Genomic DNA, 26127 nt, shown 5'->3' with positions numbered 1-26127 from the left:
TGACTTGTTATTGCTATTTATTATTGTTCAGTGCTACCAATTTTGATAATAAAATATGATTTTTCATCGAATCTACTGATATTGGCACCACTGTTATATGGGGAACTCGAAACTGACAGATAGTAGACTAGCGTGTCACATCTCATTAGTTTAGTAGCAAATGTTTTGAAACTGAGAAATTCCAGTCTTGCCGTGAGCAAGCCGCCATTGAAATACATTAGCTAGATACTGGCTGGAATTTTAGTTTCAGTCTCGTCTTTTTTGAGTATTCTCGTGAGTGGAAGGCCTAACAATTGAACGTGTTACGTTACCCAATTTCACCATGATTGAAGAATGATTTAATTTGCAGAAAGCGAACATTTTATAGAACAATAATTATTACACACCAACACAAAGCAAATTCAACGTAATTGACACATAGCTTTTTTTCATTTTAGTGTGAACCAGATAAATATGATAAAGTCATCAAATTGACGTGGGAAATTCTTAATAAAACAGTTCTGACTCGTGAGAGACTCCTGATTGTGGCACAAAAGATGGTCAATGATGTCGCCAGTCTCCGAAGAGAAGGAGACCATATGGTCACTGAGTTGATAAGAGACCTTAACTATACAGACAGTAAGGAGTACCATAATTACCAACCGTACTAAAATAATTATTGTACAACACTATAATTTTGATTTGATGAAAAATGTAAAATACATACTATAATTTTACACCAAATATAATAATCTTGAAGACAACAAAAATATGTTCCTGTTCTATAGTTTTTTCAAGAAATACTATAATTTTTACACCTTCGTACTGTAATCAGCATAAAAAAAGTAAATTCTCAAGCTTATTGAACATAAAAAAAAATAATAAAAAAATCAAACCAAACAACAATAGTAGAAAGTAATACTTATGTACTTGTGATTCAGAGAGCAATGTCCATTGGTGCAGTATCTTACGCCAGCAGCAGTTCCTGACCAAGCTGATTAAAAAATTGGAAACTGAAGAAAAGGCCAAAAGTGTGCTGACCCAAATCGAAAGTGTCCGAGCACAGTTGACCGCTCCACATAACGTCTGGTTGAACATGGCAGCTAATCTAGAAGTCAACAAACTCACCGCCGAGCCTTGGAATGTATTTGTTAATAACGCAGAGACACATTCTAACGCTAAACAGTATGTTCTATTGCATTTACTACTTACATAAATACGTTCTGTAAAAAACTGCACAAATTGGGCAAACCCCTTGACCAACTTGATGTAGTCTTCATGAGATATTTGTATACTTACATAAAAAACAAAATAGCCAAACTAATTACATAATAATGTAATAAACTATATTTCTATAAGACGTAACATTCTATATATTGAATAATATACATAATTTGAAAACATCTCATGCATATTATACATACTAGAAAAAATCATTTTGTAGAAAAAAATATGACATCTGGCGGGACATGAACCTGTATCTGCTGGATTCGTGCCAGTATTCTTTTCCAATTAAGCTACGGGATCTTATTAAGTTACGACGATTTAAACTAATAGTTGTTACATGAAATGCTTATGGATTTGTGTTATAATATTGGGTATGGGTTTTAGTATATTAAATTAAGGTAGGTATCAATTAATTCCTTAATTACTAACCAACGTCGCGGATTACTCCATTATTTAGTTTTTATAGCGTACTTAGACTTGCTAATAATTTAAGTCTAAGTATGTTCTAGTGCATGGGGTTCTTAACCGCTTGCCCACGGGCGTATGTGTGCCCGTGGAGCCATTTTCATGCGCCCCCGGCAAAGTATTAAATAACGAAAAAAAAATATTTATTGAAATCACAACAAAATAACCATATTTTTGAGATTTAAGATTAAAAAAATTTTCATTTCAAAAAGTCAAACATTTGAACAATTAGATAACCATTATTGGCTGATGGACTTGTGTTTGTGAAAAATTAAACAATTAAAATCTTGAGCTTCAGGGAAAACAGAAATAATTAGTTCTATAAAAGCCTTCAAAGCTAAAATACAGTTTTGGATAAATATTTATTTGATTAATTTAATTCTCTTGTACATTTTCCAAAGATGAAAAAAGTGATTGGTTAAAATATTTTTGACGTAAAATTATTTATTACTCATCTTAGCGACGGTTTTAGAGCAATTTGAAAATAATAGATTCCGGCAATTTTCCATTATCGAACCGATGGCTACATTTTTTTAATCCTTTCAATACTGACATAGACATTACTAAAATTGCTAATTCCATAGCGGAAATTCTTCAAGACACCAAAAATTGAAGAAGAAATTTTAGATATTCAATATCACATTATCTTAAAATCAAATCTTTTAAGATAATATTTTGACAAATTTTTAGAAATCCGACGTGTGCCCCCCACTATTATCCCAAATCTCAAATGCGCTTGCTACCGCAAAAAGGTTAAGAATCCCTGTTCTAGTGTGTATATGCATGAGATGTTTTCAAATTATGTATAGTATGTATTTATAATGTCTTATCTTTGATGCTGCAAATGTATGAGGTACTAAATTGAAGTGTAGACTGTCAATTTCTGTTTTGTTATTGTTAAAGTTTCCATGCCATGGCAAGCTATTTACGAGATTGATTTTTTTATACTAAAGAATGACTTTGCAGTTGCTGGTTCCTCTGAATCACCAATTTTATTGTGGAACGATATAAATACATTCAACAGTAAACCAATAAATAAAAATCATATAATTATTATTGTATGTACAAATATAATTAAAAATATTAAAATACAATATGATAAATCGAAAAATGAGTATATGGCTTCTTTTTCTTTGGATTCCTTCTCCGATAATTGTTTGACTTTAATTCTGTTTAATTTTCCAGTTTCACAATATTAGACGACTGTGATCAGCTGGTCGAAGCGTCTCGCAGGCAAGGCTCTGGCTGCGTAGTCGGTATGGGCGGAGTAGAATCCTGTTTTATCGAACAATACAGTCCGGGACCACTCTCCAATTCCCATCCTGACGTTCCCGGATTATTGGTTGCTTTGCAGTACTTCACACAACTCGAGGTTATTAATCCTGTCTTCTTTTTAACAAAAACTATCTTTTCAGTCCAACTTCCCTCCTTGTGGTATAAATACATACCTTGGTATTATACTGTGAATGTTTTGGTTTCGGTGCAAGTCGACCATGTTTTATATTTAAAATGTAGAATGCATGTAGTGGTTTATAAAATAATAACATTTATTTATAATAGATAATCGATGGTTTAGTGCAGGGGTTACAAACCTGCTGCCTTTTAGGGTCTCAAGTGCAGCCATATAACTGAATCCAAATTTTACATAATAAATCCTTTTATTTTGATGTAACCTTTTATTTATTAGGTATAAAAAAATGTTAGTTTTTTTTATATCATTATATGTAGTGCGTTTTTACATGTACATTTATAATATAATAAAATCCCGTGGAGCACCAAAGGAGTGAATGCGCAACGATTAATTAATTGTAGAATGAAAGGTTTACCGATTTTGAGACTCATGAAATCGTTCTGAAATTAGCATTTCCTGAAGAGCTACAGATGGAATTGATTGAACTCTCAGTAGATAATATTTTCAAGTCATTGTTTGATGCTAAGAAAGATCCAATTGAAATATGGAAAACAAGCTTCGGCAACGTGCTCGTCAAATGTTTTCAAAATAATGTACACTCATCCCTCGATTTACGCGGTTCACTTTTACGCAGTCGAGAAAAAACAAAAAAAAAATGCAATTTTTGAAAACAATAACATTTTTTTCTTTCTTAAAAAATCTTGTGAAACCCAGGTATCTACCGCGTAAATTGAGGGATGAGTGTACATTATTTTGAAAACATTTGACATGCATTTTTATGTATGTTTCTAAAATGCAGCCTTATTTGATTTAAGATAAATGAATGCGGCCTTCCGACATGAAAGATTTAGGGTTTATCTTTGCAATATCTGCCTGAATGAATCTAAAATTATTGTCGAACACTTGCGATATTTGATGCATTTGAGCAATAATAGTATGAAGTTTGTTACAAATTAATCTACAATGCGAAAAAATTCACTGTCTTTTTTTAGTTTCATATATTTAAGCTAGAAAAGGTCTTGTTCAACGTCTTGGGAAACAACATAAATGTCGTGTTGAATTAATATTATTTTGATATCTATGCGTACAATATGTTAAAATTGTATTGGATGTTGCATATTATTGATTATTGATTTTATTCTTTCAGGGACCTATGTGGCGTTTAATAAGAGGAGCTGGTCTCGCATACAGTTACTCGATGTTGCCGTTGCCACTTAATGGATTTATCAAATTTTCACTGTATAGAGCGACCAATGCTTCCGCGGCTTACACCCAAGCAAAGAATATTGTTGTAAGTATTTGTTTATCGATTATTTACAGACTCAGTTCCTAAGTATTATTCACGGAGATGACGTCTATATAGACGTCGTATTTTGTGAGATGTGATATAACAAGACGTCCATTGACGTCCTGTACTGTGGAAAGGAATACGACACGACGTTTATAGAAGTTGTATTTTGGATTAAAACAATATGTTCCCTGCTAATGTGTCATATCACAAACATGTATTATTTAGCTTAACATCTGTCCGCGAATGTGTTAAAATTATACAAAAAATACATTGCATTATTAAAACTTAAAAAACACTGCTAAAGTTATGCTACGTGCACTCAAGATATGAAAACATGATAAAACTGACATGTACGTTCATATTTCTAATTGGTTGAAGTGGACTAGTGGAAATTGCGACTAAACTTATTTTTAAATAAAAAAAATTCTAATAGCTACATAAAAAAAAATATTTAGTTACTTCGCTTTCGAAATATATACATACAGTAAAACCTCGTTAATACGAATTCCATGGGACCGGAAATCGAAAAAAAAATCGAAATATGAAATGTATGGGGAAAAATTCATTAATTTCGTTACATTTCTTTCAAATTAAAATCTGTACAAATACCATAAATTGAAGTTACCAATTAGCTAGAATTATAGAAAAATATGAAATATTTTTTATTTTTCCAACTTGTTAACACAATTGTTTGGCATTGGTTCTCTAGTAAAACTATGTGAAAATCCAATAAACAATCAACAATTAAATACCTACAGCCCTGAAACATGTGAGTTTTTGTTTTTCCTTTGAGTGGAGTGCAATTGTGCCACTAATGTGTAAATGGGTCATAAAATGTCAGGATTATTTTTATAACCTTGAAATATAATGTTCAATGGACTTTTTTTTCGCGAAAATTTTGAATTACGGCGAATTTCGAATTATCAGTGTTCTTACTAACGAGGCTTTACTGTATTAATGATTATAGGAAAAATGAGGGATAATCTAAAACACCCTAAAACTTGTTTTGAACTTCTCTGCATTTGCATTCTATTATATGTAACCACTAGTGATAAATGATGACTTTATTCATTGCCAAATGGATATTGCAATGCAAAAATAACATTGAATATATTTACAGACAACTTTCCTGGAATCTGGAAACTGGGATGAGAATCTGTTTGCGTCCGCAAAAAGTTCGCTTATCTTTGGTATAGTCAATCGGCAGAGCGCGCCGGCCGGACTCATCACGCAGTCCATCCTCTCCCACTTCTACAAAGTCGATGAAGACTTCCACAAGTAAAACATTTTAAATAATATTTGATTATTGTTGCGTATTGTAAGGGATGCATACGTACCATTCCGATGCTATTTCTGCATAATTAGAATGGTGATAAATGTATTTATTTATAATATAAAGATACAAATTTGATTCATCACCATAGTTAGTAAATGGGTGTGACAATGTGACAGCGGCAAAGGGTGGAGGTAGGCTCTTAATATCGGACATAAATAGCGCACACTAAACTTTGTCAGTCAAAACGTATTTGTTTTCGTTGAACTAATACTGTAATGTGTAGATGGTGTTTGTTAGTTTTCAAAATTCAATTAAACCCTGCCAAATCCAAGCCATTGTAGACGATAGTCAAAAATATTTGTTTATCTATAAAAAATTTAAAATTATGCCACTAAACCAGACATTATTTTAGATATTTCATTGATAGAAGAATATTTTTATCGATTATGGTGTCGTTAGGTAGGGCTTAATGAATTTAAAAAAAACTAACTCACCAACACCATCTGTAATATGTATTCTTAATTCAACGAAAACAAATAAATGACTAAAAAGTGTGCTCAATTTTTGTCGGATCGCCATAGCATATCTAAACTATTATGGTTTGACATTTAATTTGAGCATTTAATTGAATTCTAAAAACTAACCAGCACCATTTGTAAATTGTATTCTTAGTTCACTGAAATCAAATAAGTATGACTGACAAAGTTTAGTGTGCACTATTTATGTTGAATCTTAACAGCCTACCACCCAACCCTCACCACTGCAATGCAATCATTCAGGTTTGAAGAAAGACATTCTTCTATGGAGATTTTTTAAACGAAATTGAAGCTGGTAATAAGGCTACTACCAACTAGGCCACTGCATCATCATCATCATCAGGGGCGCGACAACCCGGTGTGGGTCCTGGCCTCCTCCAACAGCTCCCTCCACCTGTCCCTATCCAGTGTGGCCGCTTTCCAATTTGGTACCCCCAGAATACGGCAGTCACTGGCAGCTCCATCTAACCAGCGAATCTTTGGCCTCCCTCTTCTTCTACGTCCTATTGGATTGCTGGACATCACTCTCTTTGCCGGTTCATTGTCATTCATACGGTGCACATGACCTAGCCATCGCAGTCTCCCAATCTTAATTGATTGAACTGCGCTGCAATCTTCGTACAGTCCGTAGAGCTCAGCATTATATCTTCTCCTCCAATTGGTGCCATCCCTGATCGGTCCATATATACGGCGGAGAATTTTTCTTTCAAAGATGTTCAGGGCTCGTTCATTTCGCAGAGTTAATATCCAGGTTTCCGATGCGAAGGTGAGCACTGGCTTTACAAGTGTTTTGTAAAGAGTGCTTTTAGTTCGACGAGATAGTAAGCGGGACTTAAAATGTCTTAACAGACCAAAGTAGCATTTATTCGCAGACATGATTCTCTTGTTGATTTCTTCTGTAATATCATTATGTCGAGTTACAAGAGATCCAAGGTATATGAAACTGTCGACCGTATCAAACTTGTATGCACCAATATCTAACTTTGGTGCGACTTCTCGTGGTGTGACATAGACAGGCATGTATTTTAGTTTTTGCCTCGTTTATTTGTAAACCCATTCTTTTGGCAGAGGCTTCTAATGCTGTGAATGCCTTTTTCAGCGCCAATTCTGATATGGCAATGATGTCGATATCATCGGCATACGCCAGCAGCTGCACAGGCTTAGTAAATATCGTGCCGCTGCCACGGGCATCAATCTTTGCATCCCGTATCGCCTTTTCTAGCGCAATATTGAAAAGAAGGCATGCCAGAGCGTCACCTTGCCTTAGGCCATTCAGTGATACAAATGGCTCGGATATTTCCGCTTGAAGCTTTACCCGGCATTGTACTGGTGTCATTGTCATCTCTACAAGTTTAATTATTTTCGTCGGAATTTCAAATTCTCGCATTGCTTCGTATAGCCGGTATCGATTAATGCTATCATAAGCTGCCTTAAAATCGATGAACAGGTGATACGTGTTAATATTGAATTCAGTGGTCTTTTCTAGAATCTGCCTTAGAGTGAATATTTGAGTAACACATGATCTCCCTCGTCGAAAGCCTCCTTGGTAGTGCCCGAGTATTCCTTCTACAATGGGTTCCAGCCGCTGGAATATCAGAATCGACAACAGTTTATATGCAGAGTTAAGGAGTGTCACCCCTCTGTAGTTACTACATTCTAGTTGGTCTCCTTTCTTGTGCAGGGGACAAATCAGCCCATCCTTCCACTCTTCTGGCATCTTTTCTGAAGTCCATACTTGGTGGATTAGGCTATGTAAATGTTTGAGCAGGCTTTCTCCCCCACATTTTATTAATTCACTCTGGAGGTTATCTATTCCAGGCGATTTGTTTGTTTTTAACCTTGACATGGCACCTTTTACCTCATTTAATGTCGGTGGTTCTTCGTTATCATCCATGCCACTTTGTACTGATTCCTGGTCATGAGTATTAATGATAGTGTTGCCGGCATCATTATGGGGGTATTTAAATGTTGATCAAAGAAACCCACCCACCGGGCAAGAATACGGTGCTTTTCTGTAAGTATCATGCCATTGTCATCCTTGCACATTGTGATACGAGGCTTGAAACCCTTCCTAACATTATTTATCTTTCTATAGAACAGCCGACTTTCTTGGGCTTTATAGTGTTCTTGGAGTAGGATCATTTCCTTTTTTAAATAATCACGTTTCTTTTTCTTGTGTAGTTTCTTTTCTTCACGCCGGCGCTTTTTATACTCATCGTCTGATGCCCGTGTTTTCTTCTGTAGCATCATTAAGTAAGCCTCATTCTTTCTCGTAGTGACTTCGTGGCAATCTTCGTCAAACCATTCTGATCGTTCACCTGTTTTTCGGCGTCCTAAGGTATCATTAGCTGAGGATACTATGGCAGTCTTGCACTCTTCCCAGTGTTGATTCACCTCTTCATGGTCTCCAACCTCAACATTGTCGCTCAGGTGAGTGTTCAAGCTCTCCTGGTACCGAGCCAGTTCCTGCGGAATCTTCAGTTTCTCTGTGTCAAAGGGTTTTGCTCTTGCTCCCATTTCCTTTTTGGTGTTCGAGATCTTTGCTCTAACTTTTCCACACACTAGGAAATGGTCTGAGTCTACATTAGCCCCTCTGTATGTCCGGACGCTCATTAGATCCGATCTGTGCCTGTTGTCTATCAAAATATGGTCTATTTGGTTTATTGTGCACCCATCCGGGGATTTCCAAGTTCCCTAATATATATCCTTACGGGGAAACATTGTGCTACCAATAACCATATTTAGTGACGCTGCACAGTTAATTAGTCGGGTGCCATTGTCGTTACTTTCATTGTGAAGACTATGTTTTCCGACAATGGCAGTGTAGATCTCCTCCCGTCCTATTTTAGCATTTAGATAACCGAGTATTATTTTGACATTGTGATTTGGGCAACTGTTGTACGTGCTTTCTAGCGCATCGTAGAAGTCCTCTTGTTCCTCATCCGACTTATCCTCTGTAGGGGCATGTACACTTATAAATGAGTAATTGAAGAAACTTCCTTTAATTCGCAGTCGCATGATCCTTGGGTTGACTGGTTCGAACCCAATAATTAAATGTTTCACTCGTTTGCTTACGATGAATCCAGTCCCAAAGTGATGTTCACTATCATGGCAGCTATAGAGTATAGTGAAGTCTCGTTTCTCCATCACTCCTTGACCTATCCATCGCATCTCCTGTAGGGCCGTAATATCACATTGGTATTTTATGAGTTGTTCTGTAAGGAGTTTAAGTGCTCCTGGTCGATAGAGTGATAATGTATTCCATGTTCCAAATCGTATTTCCTTAAAGCGTTTGCCAGGTTGTCTGAGTTTAGTGTCCGGTTTCCGAGGCTGTTGGTGTGGTTTCGTAACAATGTGTTTTTTTACGGGATGAGGTTGTTAGCCCCACGCCCAACCCCCTTTTCGGAGGGCCATTTCTTCCTTCTCCGTTAGCCCTGACTACACCTTCCACCAGGGTTGACTACCTGATCTTAGGTGTAGTTGCTCAGGTTTCCAGGGTTCACCACGTGGAGGTAGAGATAGGAATTGAGTAGGAGAGGCTATGCGACACTATCAGGATACAGTGTCGTGCGGTACGCATGCACTACCCCGTTAGACCCCAACTAGGCCACTGCAGATGCAATTAATATTTTATCTGATTTTAAATGTTTTCTCATCGCCTTGCCTTGTCTTTGTTATTTTACAGGAAACTGGTGAAGGCTATCATTGATTTAAAGCCGGAAGAAGCCCTGGAAATTGCAAGGCGCTGGTTGCCAGGAGTTTTTAATCCAAAAGAATCTCTAATTACAGTTGTCTGCCACACATCCAAAGTGGAAGAAGTTGAAAAAGAATTTGCCAAGTATGTATTCCATTAATTCTCTGTTACTTATTCGCGGTTATACAACTCATAAATCGATTGAATTAGTTGTAATATTAATACTATCGACCAAAGGTACTTGATCGAATTTGAATCCTAATGGATTTAAGTTTTGTACTATTCCATTTGGGTTTGAATTGGTTGTACCGGGATTTGATTTATCAAAAAAACCATCGGATCACAGCAATTTTCTATAAAATTCCATCTTCTGTGCCATCAAGATATTGACCCAGGGATTGTCTTCGAAGCAATTGACTTTCATTCTGAAAGTGCACTTGTAGATATCTTCCATTTTTAGGTTAGGTTTTGGTTGTTCCTTTACAAGAGAATATTATGATGATTTTTCCAATGACGAGTATTTGCTTCACTATTATAAAATTTACATCCCTGCAGCTGTCTCTATATTTTGCATAAACAATAGGTTTTTGTTTTAATGTAGCATCATAGTGTGCATTCTTGATATTTTGAGCGGCAATTAGGGCCACAATTTTATTCAAACCCAACGTGTGAATTTCAACTAGAGCTTGTGATTTCTTGACTTTTTTCATTTCTCGAGATTCAAAAATCAATAGTTTGTCAGCTGAATGCAGAACTATTCTAACTCACATTTGAATTTTTTTAAGGGAGTTCTTCTCGTTCTCGTTGAAACAACCTACTTCAATTACGTATTGTTAATTATTTTTTTAAGCATATTTTAGTAGAACTGTTGATGTTTTATTGAGAATTCAGATTGGTTTTTTATGTATGGTATTATTATGAATTTACTTCTTGCAATATATTTTTTGGGTTCTTAGCTCTTCTGCCCATAAACATTTCTCAGCGGGAAATTTAACAAATTACATTCAGATTCAAAGTTGAGCTTTTTAACTACCTGTTCCGCCATACCAATTTACCCCTACTACTTCTGGAGATCGTCACAATTATACAATAGGTATAACGCACCCCGTCGGATTCAGACACTAGAATAGGAAAAACATGTCTTGTAATCGATGCAATGTGACAAGTCACTTTGACGATACATAAAAAATGAATGTATATTATATTATAATACATAGGTAAATAATTTCATTTTCTACATGGAGTGTGTTAAGACTTCCATTCTTACTTTGACAGCTAATTTGTGTTATGGGTGATGTATTTATTATTCAAGTATCAAACATAAGTGTTTAACAAACTCATTATTTTAATCATCCCAAAATATAATATGTACATACTAACTGGAGAATACTAGTTTTGAGTAATTTGACTTTGAAGTTGTTAAAATGTTTGAAATGGTCTATCATGTGAGTTTAATAAGTAATCGTAAAAAGGATAACTTTAAAATAAAGACTGTTTATATATTAAGTAGGTTTCAAGATGGTAAAGTTTGAAATAAGGAACATTTTGGTATAACTAACTCAATATGTCATTTTATCGAATTAGTGTCTTCTGCCAGAACAGTGACGATACATAGTTCTTTTGTTTTGAGCTAATATTTAACTTTAATTGGTTATCCAGTTTCTATCTAGAAATTCACCCATTTTTCAAGTGTATCTAATAGACTGCAATTGAGATTGTTTTATTTTACTTTTACAGAATAATGGGAATAAATCTCACAAAATACAACAGTCTGGAACAGAGCCATTTAGCTAAGGGCTTAGGAGGCGATTCAGAAATTGAAAACTCGACAGGACCTTGTTTTTAAATGTAGCATTCCGAAGTTACCGTTCCGCAGTTGTTGATTCGAGCGTGAGCCAACTATTGCAAAATGTCAACAAATACTTCAAAGCACAGGGATAAAAATATATTCCCTCCAGTCGTTAATTTAAGATATACTCATCCAAATATTATATAATATTTTTTTGTAGCTTTTTATATCTAATAAGATAAATATTTTTTTATAATACCAGTTTTATAAATTTCAAAGTAATGTTTTAATTTTTTAATACAAATATCAATATGTACTGTATAATCAGTGAGACAGATTCCATTGTCAATTGGACTGAGTCTGCTTTGGAATATCACTCTTCAAGTCGCCGGAGTGAAATCATTTACTCTAATTAAATTTATCATTAACCAACCATTTCCTCATCTGCACATTTACACTTAATATTTTTTGTGGATTCCAATTTAAATAATATGTATTTTCTTAATGAAATACATCATTTTGAAGTGTGGTTTTCTAACATTGCATGGAATGGAAGTTGTGCACAATACATAATATTATGCAGCTTAGTTTAAAAGTTACAATAATAAGAGTGTCTTAAAATTTTGTATTAACAGTTAAAATCTGCAATCGAAAAGACAATCTGCCGTGTTTGGATCAGTCAGAAGGAAATTTCTTTGGGGAAATAAAACCAGTTGTCAGATTGTATTTTTATATTCATGTTACTGTTATTCTGATTATTTCACAATGCGTGCTCGATTCCTTTAAATAAAGTATGTTTTATATAATTTTATCGTGTGTTTTAAATTTTCATGTAACATGTGTGTATGCAACATTATATACTTCACAACCGCTTTATTTTTTTTCAACATTTCTAATAGACAATATTCATATAACCTTTTATCCCGTCGGCGGTGCACTCCGGACTACGGATTCTCCGCCGTCCCGACGACTCCCTTAAATCCTATTTTAAAACTTGTCGATGCGAGTCACTTCTCTCGTCGGTCGCCATAACAACAGTACAAAAAATAAATAACGGTGACTCTTCGGAGATTAAAAACACCCTGTCCTGATTAAAAACAAGCCGGCACGTATTCCACAAGGATTGGAATGTGATAGGTGAACTATTTACAAAGATGACAACTAAATGAAAAAAAAAAGAAAATGTGAAGCTGCCGACTCACATAATAATAATAAAATTATTAGTAAAAAGTATATAATAAATCTTATAACTAAAACAAGTCAGAAAAGAACCTATAAAATTATAATATTATTACAAATCTATTCACCTATTATTTTTTGAGTGTCCCTTCTATACAAATTATAGGTAAAAAATACACATTTGGTAATCAAATTTCAACATTTTATAAAAGTTTCTCGTATCACAATTTCCCAACAATGGTATTATTGAATTCCTCATTCTCATTATTTTTGCACATTCCACATTGATTTAATTATTAACGTACACTCGTTTGATTTAATTCAAACAATTTTCTCTTCATTCTTCTTCGCTTGTCACTTACATTATATACATTACTTTCGACGATGTACGTTTGCGATAAAAATTAGGCTTATAGCGTAGTTTTATATGTATCTGGAAACACCAATTTCTATATAAAGAATTTACACATTACAAACAGTTATACTATGATTATTATTAATTACGCACCATATTTAAGAAACTTTTGATAAACTGTACACTCTTTGAGCAGTGGCAACACGCAATGTATCTCATTCGTGAACAAATAAAATTGCATTACAAACATACAACTTTTTTCAATTTACATGTTTCAAGAACCATTCACATAATCATCGTGAGGTACACATTATTTACCGTAAATAAAATTTTGTCCGTCATTGTAATAAAGAGAGCAGTTATTTATTTATAGTAATGTAAGAAAATAGACTTTAGACAAAAATTGCGATTATTTTATTGAATGTTATCAAGGCAAAATGCACCAATTTATATCTGTGCCTTAGTTCCAGTGTATATTAAGAGGGCTCGCACATCAGAACTCGCCGCATGCGTCTTACGACGAATTCGTCGATGTGACGTCATCGTAAACCAAGAAACAAACGTTATCAAATGGACCTTCGCAGATTGGCCGATGCAACTGCAACTCTGCGACCCAGCGACATTCGTCTAGTTGCATTGGCCAAAGCGTGCATGTCGATCTCGGGAATGTCGCCTCCGCGCAAGCGCACAGCCTGCGGCCATCGGCCATTTCTGTTTCTGTCTCTGTCTACACTGTCATTGCTCGCTCATCGCGGTGAGCGTTTGACGTTTGTTCATACAATCAACACAATAAAAATGGCAGACGAGAGACTTCTCCTTTTTCACGTTTGACGTTTGCCGCTAGGCAGATGTGCGAGGCTGTAGCATACAACATTCGCCGGCAGTCTCAGAAGTCTTTGATTTATGGCCGTCAGGCACACAAGGCGAGTTGCGATGTGCGAGCCGGCTTAGTCTCAAAAAGAACACTCTTCTTTTTTACTTCTGCTTTACACGTGGCTCTGAGGTTTCAAAATATAAAAAATCATTCTTTATAATATCGCCTTGATTTTTAAGATACAAAAATATTTAATTTACTATCAAAATTCTACGATATTCTGATATTATTGATAACTAAATAAATCAGGTTAGTTTTTTTACACAACGTATGTTTGATAAAATTAATATAATATGTATATTTATTTATTTTAATGTGTGATACGACAAAGGTGGTGGTCGCCCCCTGAATACCACTGCTCTTATGTAAATTTCCAACACCGACACTCACACATCTCATACGTCAACACTTATGAGAGAAATAAAATACTTTTTAATTTACATTTTTCAAGTCAAATAATATTGTTATATCGAAACAATAAATTTCCATTCAAAACAATGGAAGGAAGGTCTTACCGGTTAGGCTACATAGATTTAAAATACTATGTAAAACTTTATTGATTTCATTTTTAAAATCCTAATATTTTCAACTTATTGCGTAGAGAATGAAACAAAATTATCCAATTTTGCTGGAATAAATTGATTACATCGTGTTAAATTTCGAATTAGTATATTTTAAAATATTTATAATAATTGGCTAATGAAACTTATTAGGTAATAAGGGCATAGGAAATATGCTGATTATTATTATTATTATTATATTTTTTATCACCGAGAACTCAAATAAATCTAAAGAAAATAAAATTGATACAAAGGTACAATGTAAACAACCGCCCGTGACATCCTCCCCTAATATTTCCGTTACTTTAGACATCTTAAAATAATAAATTATTACTAACAGCCGACAGAATTCGCACTCCAAAGCTAGCAGATCATACACACACTACACAAAAAATTCGAATTCAGAATAAATTAAATAACGATTAAAAAGTATTATATTCACTTGATTAGTTTGTGTAGACTTGCATGTTCTAAATTTGTAGTCAACACTAAAAACGTAGCAAGTTCATAATATTCCAATTTTGAACAAATTATAAATGAATTCGTGGACAAAACATTCTAATAATTTCAAATGATTTTTAAACAGATTAATCAAATAAAAATGAATTATACATTATATAATTAACAAAGAACGTAATTATTAATCCATAGTGAAGGATTTTGAAGAAATCCTGCTTCAATTCAGATATGAAAATGGATTATCAAGACTAATAATTAAATTCCTTTATTATTTTTAAATTAACGGCCACGATGGTCAAGCAGTTACCGCATCGGGTTATAATATTGTGGATCACTGGTTTGAATCCCGGGTCTGGCAAGACCATGTGTGTTTTGACCAGAGTATGGAAGTAATAGGTTGAACAGTTCTAAAAACGAAAATATATTAATACAACCTCCACTCTGTGAATAAGTGTAGAATCATTTGTAGCAAATGTTGTGCCTTGAGATTCATTTTGAAGTTTTACAAATGTAAAACATGTTTTTGTATAATGAATCCGTTATAATTTAAAATATTTAGATGAATTCAAAACACTTCTAATAATAGTAAGTACATAATGAACTAAATCAAAGCAGGGCGTCATCTTTTTTATTTACAACGCCTTTAATATTTTTTCTATAGTTACCATTATTTCAAGCACACTAAAAACGAATCATCATTGTGTTGTAATATGAAAAATTTCTTTAGTATAGTGAGTGGTCCAATCTGTTTGAATATACATACATATCACGTCTCCAACGTGTGATCGATTGGCCATAATAAAGCACTGAAATGCTATTGTATTTGTGTTGCCAAGCTAAAGAAAATCAATTGCTTTTGAAATAAATTAACCACATTTTTATATCATTTACTGCACATCCTCTAAATGAAAGAATTCATCACGAACTTGTTAATTTTGCTATTAAATAATGGCAAGAGTATATTTTTGTAAGCCAGGACATAATTTCGTCAGAGGAAGTGCCATAAACTGAATCCGCTAACTTTGTGAGTGTCAAAATAGTGTGGCACGTGTATAAAAATTGAGTAGATGAGATTATTCAGTTTAGAATTTAGATGACGGGATCCATGGGCTGTTGTAAAGCTTCGTGGAGACACGACTCGAGCGGCACGTCCCCCACCAGTCTGAAGAAGAAAAGATGCTCAAAGCACTTGAGAGAGATGGAACGCAGAGCCGGCAGGCGGAGCAAGAGAGACGCAAAACGGCCGTCTTCTCCAGCCCGTTGACTTCGACAATGCTCTTCCAGACAAGCGTATACCTGTAATTGAGTCATTTATAAATGAGAAAGTAATTACAGTAGACCTTAAAAAAAAACAATTGATTAATTTATAACTGGAGCATTAAAAATAATTTGAGGCATGGATGAGTGGAAAACAAGTCATATCACTCAATGTTCTCTCTTAATTTTATGTTGTATGTATGCTCAAATTTATAAAAAATGTAAAAAGTTTTCATGCGGTAATAATCGAGCCCTGTTCCGAACAAAGAGTGTAATTGCAATAACAATAATCTTCAGTAAATCAGTTCAAATGACAATGCCAAAAATTTGTGTAGACAACATAACACTGTAAGTGCAGTGTTTTTAACACTATTATTTATAAAAAAAAAAAAAAATAGAGATTTCAGGGTATGTAGTGATACTTTTCCGGAGAGGGACTCAATAATTTACCGAAGAAAAATATTGTATAGGTATTATTGTAATTTTTCAAATCACAGTTTTTTTATAAGTTTTTAATTCAATTGAATTATGTGAGGTAATCAATTTCTCATGTGTGCTCCATTAAAAACTTGTGCGTAAAATAAACATGTTAGAGGGTCACAGAAAATTATATATACATATTATAAGCAATGTATAGAATTAGGATAGGGATGATGAGATGAAAACATATACAGTAAAACCTCATTAGTAAGAACACGGATTATTCGAAATTCGCTGTAATTCGAAATTTTCGCAAAAAAAAAGACCTTTCGGTACTGCATAATAAACTGCTTAAAGAGAGTATTAGAACATTACTTCTTTATCAAAATATATTGAAATCAAATGAAATACTACACCGGGGTACTAAAATAACCAAATAACATGCGACCATAATGGTATTTGCCAAAGCAATAGGCGGGCACTGACTGCCCATGCATTTTATTGCCGAGTCAATGAATTCTACATGTTTCAAAAACATTAATCTCCCCAATTATATATTATGATGAAAATTGAAAATTTTTGTATGAGAATCATGGCATTACTTGGCTGACAAAGATGGCATTGCCACATGAACAATTTTAGACACCTAACATTTATTTTTAATATGATTATCTGAACTTATCATTAGGCCTAGAATATTCGTATATTCCCAGTTAGTACAGATCAAGGATTCACTGTGCACCGACTACTGCATCTTGGGTTCAGGTAAAACTAACAAACAATAATTGTTGTGAAGACATATTAATTATTATCACAGTACCTCCACATAATTCCACAATATGCTCGGTTTAGGAACAAACATGTATGAAGGAAAAAAAAATAATGTACATACAGCTAATTTAATTATAAGCATAGTGAAAGTTACATACTTTTTCTCGTAGAAGATCTACATCCTGCCGGCAAGTTAGACCTCTAATATCTGGAAGACGGGAAATGTAAGAATTAATTATTGCATTATGCGAATTTGCCTTGTCTATATCGGTGAAGAATTTTATTTACATTTTATTACAATATTTAAATCAAAATTATTTTTTATTCAAGACTATAACTGTATTTAGTTCAAAAATATAACATTCACTTCACTGAAAATACATAATTTGAGACCGCCTCAGAAACACACATTAAAAAAAATCTCAGACCGAGGAGGAATTGAGCCCACATCTAAAGCATGCCGTAAAGTAATCGCCGGGCGTCTCTGTGAACTTGTTCCAATTTATAAACATTATTTTATATGTAGCAATTTATGAGAATTTACACATATTCATTTGAGTAGTATCTAACGAAGAGTAAAAATAATAAAGGATTGTTTTGTTAATATAATATGATCACGGAATTTCAATGCCTATCATGTTAGATTTTATGCCTCCCAGTGTTGCCAATGTACGATATAAAACATGTATAGTTAGTATGCCCAAAATACTATAATTTTGAATATCGGAAAAAATACGCAAAAGGTACTAAAATTTCCATACTATAAATTGGAGCAGAGTAATAAATTTCGCAATATAAGAAAATTTGGAGAACCTGGAAAAAAATTTGCTCGAATAGGTCTTGATTTTAGTTTTAAATAAAATTTCTTGAAATCATCAGTAAGCATTTTAAGTCGGAAGAGATACTTACCTAAATACGGAAGGGTCTCGAAATTTCTCAAATTCTCCGTTATTTTTTTTGGTGAGAAGCAAAAAACCTATACATTTTCGACATGTGACATCGCATACTATAATTTTTGCTGAAATACTATAATTTCTTAAACCGCATACTATAATTCGCTGACAAAAAGATGGCAACACTGCCTCCACTACACATTAAACCGAATGACCCGAACTAGTTGACAAGAATTTATGTAATTGAAATAAAGAGTAGATAAGAATGATAACTAACCAGGGTTAAAGAGTATAATTGCTTTTAAGCAGGAGAGTTCAGCCAGGTCCATTCGCATGTGCCGCATCTTCAGCGACAACTCTGACAAGACTCGGTCAAACATGGCGCCGACACCCGCCTGCAGCGCAGAATTGCGGTGAAGGGTCATTCCTGATAACAAGAGCAATACAATTTTTATATACATAACGCTCATTCTTCTATCTTATTCTCCTTCTCTCGATGCTGTTTTCTATCGAAGGTCACCGATTGCAGTACATTTCCCTATCCTGGCCCAGTCATATCAGATCAACAACTTGTTTGACATACAACCGCATAAGGAGCTTACAAGACTAGTCAGAGTCTAGTGACTTAGTCAAGAGAATCTCTTTCGACCTATGTCCATAGATGTTAGAAAGTGCAAGATAGTACACACCCTTTCCGTCATTCGCTCATACCAGAACAGAGCTTTGATCATATAGAGTACATATTGACTTTTCATTAGATACATGAGATATCAGTACACATATCTATAGCAGAATTTACCACACTTTATCTCAGTAGGTACATAATATTTACGCGAATGTAAAAACATAAACATTTCTTGTAGGTATTTTTACACAAATACTGTGCCGTTTCTGCTTTAATTCTGTTGATATTAGATTTATACAATGATCCAAAATCATACCAGGCATAAGACACATCAGCTGTGGGGGTGGGGTCGCTTTGTTATTGCCTTTGTCATTTGTGTTGCCGTTATCCCTCTCTCCCTCCAGATACTGAAAATAAATTCAAAAATCATAAATTATAACAATCGGACTGGTAACTTTCTTTCATTTTGGTGTGTGAAAATGTGTAGGCATCTTCCCATTCATAATTGAAACAAACCGCTACTTGTTACTAAAGCGCGAATCAAATTGAGGTGCATGTCGCCCTACTGTCACGCTATCGCGGCGACAAATTTAGTCTATGGTTTCGTCATTTTGCAGACTATTTTGAACCATCACCATCTCTGTAAATTCACTGAAGAATGACACTGATGAAGAGCGCTTTCTATAATGTATTTGTAGTAATTTGATTTATTATTCATGCTAATTTCAATTAATTTAATAGTTTCTACGTGTGCGTACGTTAAAATTACAATGCGACATGACATCCATAGATAATATTTTGAAAAGAACCCAACCTGCAGACCATAGATAATAGACAACATTATTATAGAAAATACATAGTGCCAACTGCTAAAAACAAAAAAGTGTAGGCATGTGGAATATGATAAAAACGTTCAAAACGTCATGCAGGTGTCGATGCAGTACAGTTCAACATGAGGTGACTTCATTGTTGTTATAGTGATTTCGGCAGATTTTGCCAACTGACAATGTTCATTTAAAGGTTCAAAATGTGCTACGGGATGGGAACATCAGTCTGATAACATTTTAAACAGCAAAAACAATGACATTACACACTTTATTCCCATAGCGGCAGCTTACTGTGACTCAACGTGATAGTCAGCGACATGCACCTCAATTTGGCTCGCGCTTTAGCTCAACGGAAAGTTAAAAAAAGATGCCTCCTTCGAAAACTACTATTAGATTTTAAAACATATTTGACGAAGAGCCGTTATGGACAAATCCAAAAACAGATTTAAATAATATTAAGTTATTATGCGAATCATAAATTTAAATGGTTAAAATAACAATGAAATTGTACTATTATGAATGATTTAAACAATAAGGTAATTTATTGATATCAGTTGATTTTGATCATGTTTTCTTGGTAGAAGTGAACAAATAGGATGCATCCCCTAAAAACAATGTCCATGCAATTTAAAAACAGAAATATGTATTCTTGTGATACACAAAATGGGCTGTATGTCAAGAGATAAACAGTGTGGCTAACCGTCGTTGACCAAAAAATTTCAGATAATGGTACAAAAATAAGCTATGGCAAAAAAATGCTGAATTTTCTCGAAATTAGAAAAAATTGGAAACTGATTATTATATTTTTACAACTAATAAATAAGCCATACAATTAAATATTAATGAAAGTACAACATTTTGTCATCGCTTAAATATTGTATTGTACATAAAATTTTTTGGTGAGGTATAAAAGATACAAAAGGCCGACATATCAATTTGCAAAAATGTTGTAATGTTCAAGTTTCTTTATGAGAAATTTTACTGTTTGCAGTGTCAAAAAAATGGTAGATTTAATTCCATATGCGTATTTTAGACTAAGCTAGACTACCTATTCAAAAATGCAAAGATTGGAAGGCTAAAGGTTCAGATGGTAAGATTGCCCATTTCCCGAGGAAAAGTGTGATTGAAGAATGCTCACCTCTATAGAACGCCACGCAATGGCGATGATGAGAAGCTCATTCCAGGCGGCCTTGAGCAGCGTGACCTGGTCGGCCATCTGCAGGCGAGGGAAGTGCGGCAGGGAGCGCGCCCAGTGCACTAAGCCGCGCAGCTGCCGGTTACCGATTTGGCAGAGCGAGCTGACGGGGCCGCGGTATCGCGTCGGCACCAGCGACAAGGAGGAGACACGCAGGTACGCCAGCTCTGCCTGCGCGTCTGCCGGACTGCCCTCCACCTCCACCAGACGCTCAATGCTGAGCTCCTGCACTGAATTGTACACTGACTGCTCCGCGTTCTTCACACAAACGAACAATATTAGATACCTATTACATAGAAAGAACCTTCTCCTCGTAACATTTCTCTACTTTATCATGGACACCTATTTATTCCATATAATATTAGATTCAATCAATATAGTCGGAGGTGGGAATATTTTGCATTATTATTGTCTTCAGAAGGTTTTTACCATGCTTTTGGTAAAAAATCTGAAATTGATAAAACAATATCAGTTAATAAGTTTTATTAAGACTTGTGGAAATGTCTGAATATTTTAATGGAGTTTTCTACATTGACTTCACTTCAGAGTCAGAATAATATAACCACCTACAACTGTGTTGATACCTTTATTTAATTAATGCTGAGCGTATTTGCGCTAAGGATTTCAAGTTATACACATTTATATTTTTATAAAAAATCGATGGTTTTTTAAATTAAATATAAATATATATATATATTACTGGTAATAGTAATGCCAACTGTACTGTAATATAGGGATTGCAAAACCGAATGAAAATATCACTACCGGTATTTCGGTATAGGTGATAATTTATAGAACTGTTGATTTTAACAAACTCGTTAAACAAAAAGTAAATATGGATATTTAAAACCGTATTTCAGTATCGATAAATCCAGGAATACCGGTTTTGAAATACCGGTACTGCAGACCCTACTGCAATAGACATTGATAAAGATTCAATACCTGCACTGAGCTACTGGGATGAGCTTCCTCTTGTCCTTTGGCGGCTCTCTGTCTCTCTTCTTGGACGGCTTCCCTCTTCATTCCGCAGTTCAGACACTTCTGATACCGGCAATATTGACATCGGTTTCTTTGTCGCTTGTCGATCAGACATGCTCGCTCTTCCCGGCAGGCGTACGACAGGTCCTTGCGTACCGTGCGCTTGAAGAAACCTTTGCAACCTTCGCAGCTGAAAGATGGTGAAGGAATATAAGAGAAAAGTAAATCACTACGTTCGCTAGAAGGTGGAAGTGTTGGTGCTCCATAGTACAGACATATAAATTAAAGGATGGGTTGTTACCCAATCACTCAAGCCATACACTGGATCTGTGTGCGTTAACTATATTCAGAAAAACCAAAACTAATAACGTTAACAGCAATCTGATCCAAATAATGTGATTGAGAAATGACAGTATAATATGTATTCAAAGAGTTTGGATTAGAGATTAACATGAAAATTTTCTTTTGTGGTTGAATTGGCAGCAATAGAAAAAAATATATATAAATTGCCCGCAAAGAAAAATGGTGGTCTTATTTGACGTTTTATTATACTGTACACATGACACTCTTATTGGCATTTTTTTTAGGATTTTTCATCATATTCCAAATAATTATTATGGTTCATTGTATAAAAAAATTGTTATACGCTTGTAAGGACTTCCAACCCATCCCATGTGCTATGCGGTACCAGTTAACAATTAACGTAAACAAATCCAATTTCATCCCGTTCACACGCAGGCCAAGGTGATTGTTGTCTATGGTCACTATCGCCAACAGCATTTATATCACGCCTGTTGTTTCGCCTGATCTCGCTCAGCACACTCTTTCTTATTGATTGCTCTTACGAACCTTACACCTAATGGGGTACATTAATTATAGAAGCTAACTTATTTTTCAGGTACACTTCCAAACATTCAGTATCCATAGAAGGTATTCTTCAATATCTGGTATAGGTAAATCAGTAGACAATGGTACAATGGGCACAGCAAAAACAGCTTGCAATAATTGTAGTCGTATTGTTTGTTAGCATTGGAACAGAAATTGCAGAAATTAATTCCAATACACCGGCGAATCGCCTATGGCACCTCTAGGTATACTGATTTACCTATAGTATATCGTAATATAATTTTGCATACCTATAAACACCGTAATGCTTCCCCGACGCCCTGTCGCCACAGATAGAGCAGAGGTGTTTGGATCCAGAGAGGGGGTGGTTAGGAGGGTAGGGCTTTCCAGGCGGGTAGGAGGGGGAAGGCGAAGGGGGGCCTCCGCCCATTCCGCCCTCTCGCAAGCCATCCAGCAGCGCCGTATCGGGCTTCATCTCCACCGGAGACAGTGGCCCCATCAGGCTGCCGTCCAAGCTCAGCCCTGAGATACAAACAAAAAACAAAGTGTTATGAAAATAAAAATTTTATCAGCGAATTGACTACAAAGTATTTAACATACGTAATTCCGCCTACACTGGGAGACTGGTCAACATATCGGGTCCCGTGCCATAAGAAGCAACCTCTACTCTTTCACAAGAGCATAGGCAACCAAATGATGTAGGCGAGTGTAAACAAAATTCATACATTTGTAACAATTAAATTAATATTATGTGTTACAATGGTCACTAGGTTGAGAGCTGCTGTTTAAAACAATAATTTGAAAGAAAGCAGAATTTCGTAACTAATATGGACATCTAGAGACAGAATAAAATTACGAAACACGCAATTAAATAAAACTTACATTAAAAAGTACATTAACTTAGGTGAAAAATATTTTTTTAATTTCCAAAACACATTTTCACTTTCTAAAAAGTTAAATAAAATTTAAAAAATATGGTTATTATGCCGCAGATGCCCGCCCGCATGAGCTTTTTTATTTTTACAGTCCATGTAGACAATTATATTAAATACCTTTTTCTGTCGGCGCAGATGCTTTTCGATCCAATAATTGTTAAATTAAAAATTGAAATTTTCATATATATTTCGATGCATCATCACACACTAAGATTAATTTAGGTTGGGTTTGGTCTAAAAAGAAAGTTATAAAAACTCATGCGGGCATCTGCGGCACAATACCAAAAATATATTTATAATTATTGAAAAATTCAGATAAGTCACTAAAAAAACTAAGTTTTTCTTCGAAATATAAAAATATTTTTAATGTTTTTTAGATAAGTGGGTACCTACTTCTTTTCTTTCGACCATGTCCGATCCTAATAGGATCATATGGGCCTCCACAGAGTAGAGGTTTTGTATTAACAGATTATGTTTTTTACGAGAAATAGACGTCAGCCACTTGCTCAACATATTAGGTCCATACCCTGACAGACACAAATTGAAAAACAAACTGTGTACTTGCCAGACCCAGGATTCGAACCTGGGACCCACGGCATTATAGTCCAACGCTTAAGCCGCGCGGCCACTGTGGGGGTACCTACTTACATGCATATTAATTAATTTCATGTATTGGTAAATTGTATTTGTATACGTGTTTCGTAATACCGCCAGTAGAAGCCCCCTCTTATTATCACAATTATTTCTGACAAAAAGATAATTTATTTATTCAGAGATGATGTACCTAGGTATGTTTTGAATATTTTCCGTGACAGTGATATTTTATAAATTTCTTTATTCAAATAGTAAATGCTTTACAAAAACACTAGGTTAGCGAGAATAGAGTATCGGTCGATTAGGAATGAGACTGACGCAGCATTTTCTTTCACACTACTGAATTAAATTTACATATTTTATCTCGAACGTATAATATTAACAAAAGGTGCTTTACAAAAAGGCTGTTGTTCATTTTGAACAAAGTCCGTGAAAATTTGTAAAATTCGCGGGGCACTTTGTAAATTGAATCCATATCGAATTATTGTATGTGGTGGGTTCGCAACCGACTCAGTCACTCAACTTTTTCAATGAATCACATTTTATTATTTATTTTTCGCTCTTTTCTTATTGTCTTTGCGAAAATCTTCTAAACATGATTGAAACGTACTGATTACGAATTAATCATTCATTTTGTAATACCAGACAAACAAAATACTTTTAGGTTTATTTTTAACGTTTAATATAACGTATACATACGTATTGTATCTTTACAACACACACACACACACAGTAAACAATCACAAACTCATGGATTTGGCATAAAAATCTTTTACATCAAAAATATTTTAGAACCTAATAGAGTAGGTTTTAAAAAAAATATGCCAATTGAATTTTACCATAAATTAGCAAAGTTTGAATGATTTTTTTTTCATAAAATTGGACACATGACAACGGCTGTAACTATTGAGGAAGTTACATCGTAAAAATAAACATTTAAAAGTGCATATAGTTATAAGTTCTATAAACATAAAATTGTCTAATACGTCAATCATTTCAATTATATTTGGACGATACGTCAAAAACTCATTTTAACAAGTGTATATATTTCAATCACGTGATTAAAATTAAGCATTAATTTCTTTAAAAAAATACTATTAAAATACATGGTAAAAGTAATGAAAAGTAAAGATTTTTACGAACTGAAATAAAAAGAAAATGTGAAAACAAAACTGAGTCATTTGGAAAACATCTGAGAAAATATTGGTCACAGATTATCAATATTAATTACACACAAGTTAATTATCACAATTATACATTTATTTTCTAATCTGGAAATAATTATAAAATATGACTTATAAGAAAGCAATGCCGTTCGGATTTACATACTGTCATTAATGGATAAATAAATCATTACGCCAAGTATCAAGAAATATTGTTTGTCACGAAATAAAATATTGAGTTTAGAATTTATGTATGTATTGTAGGTACACAACATAAATATAATGACGAACATGTAACTGGAATGCATAAATTTACAACTCAAATCAAACTACCCAAGTTTAAATAAAATAATAAAAAGTACCCTTACATGCTCCCTACACTGGCACAATAGGGCGCAGATAATTAACTTTAATTGGCCACAGAAAACTGTTGTCACAGAACACAACCTCCACTAGGTGTAATTGGTTCGGCACGTGAACGCGGCCAGGAATTGTGGAGGATGGATAATAACATTATGTTGAATGATA

At 34.4% G+C, this 26127-nt stretch overlaps 2 protein-coding genes across 14 annotated transcripts in view; one reads left to right on the top strand and one right to left on the bottom strand.

Moving 5' to 3' along the window:
* LOC147065941 (uncharacterized protein C05D11.1-like) overlaps positions 1 to 12479 on the top strand; it is a 28348-nt gene extending 15869 nt beyond the window's left edge. Inside the window, exons 11-17 of the mRNA XM_085955944.1 lie at positions 438 to 618; positions 921 to 1164; positions 2857 to 3043; positions 4230 to 4373; positions 5494 to 5651; positions 9871 to 10023; positions 11617 to 12479. Of these exons, the coding sequence (XP_085812070.1) occupies positions 438 to 618; positions 921 to 1164; positions 2857 to 3043; positions 4230 to 4373; positions 5494 to 5651; positions 9871 to 10023; positions 11617 to 11725 (1176 nt within the window). The 3' untranslated portion in view covers positions 11726 to 12479. The remainder of the gene's footprint in view (positions 1 to 437; positions 619 to 920; positions 1165 to 2856; positions 3044 to 4229; positions 4374 to 5493; positions 5652 to 9870; positions 10024 to 11616) is intronic.
* Positions 12480 to 14842: 2363 nt separating this feature from the next.
* Positions 14843 to 26127, bottom strand: part of LOC147065940 (protein ultraspiracle homolog) — a 78428-nt gene continuing 67143 nt past the window's right edge. For 12 of the 13 annotated variants that reach the window (XM_085955978.1, XM_085955973.1, XM_085955966.1 and 9 more), the window contains 7 exons: positions 23198 to 23429; positions 22026 to 22251; positions 21027 to 21341; positions 19378 to 19468; positions 18714 to 18863; positions 17702 to 17751; positions 15751 to 16391 (listed from right to left, as the gene is read on the bottom strand). In XM_085955978.1, the coding sequence (XP_085812104.1) occupies positions 16185 to 16391; positions 17702 to 17751; positions 18714 to 18863; positions 19378 to 19468; positions 21027 to 21341; positions 22026 to 22251; positions 23198 to 23429 (1271 nt within the window). In that variant the 3' untranslated portion in view covers positions 15751 to 16184. Of the gene's footprint in view, positions 16392 to 17701; positions 17752 to 18713; positions 18864 to 19377; positions 19469 to 21026; positions 21342 to 22025; positions 22252 to 23197; positions 23430 to 26127 lie in introns of all 13 variants that reach the window. The other variant, XM_085955967.1, reaches the window with a different exon arrangement.

The sequence above is a fragment of the Rhyacophila brunnea genome, unplaced genomic scaffold (assembly GCF_057557595.1).
Source record: "Rhyacophila brunnea isolate RB1 unplaced genomic scaffold, BYU_Rbru_1.0 scaffold_5, whole genome shotgun sequence".
Lineage (NCBI taxonomy): Eukaryota > Metazoa > Arthropoda > Insecta > Trichoptera > Rhyacophilidae > Rhyacophila > Rhyacophila brunnea.
This window is presented reverse-complemented; position numbering and strand designations above follow the sequence as displayed.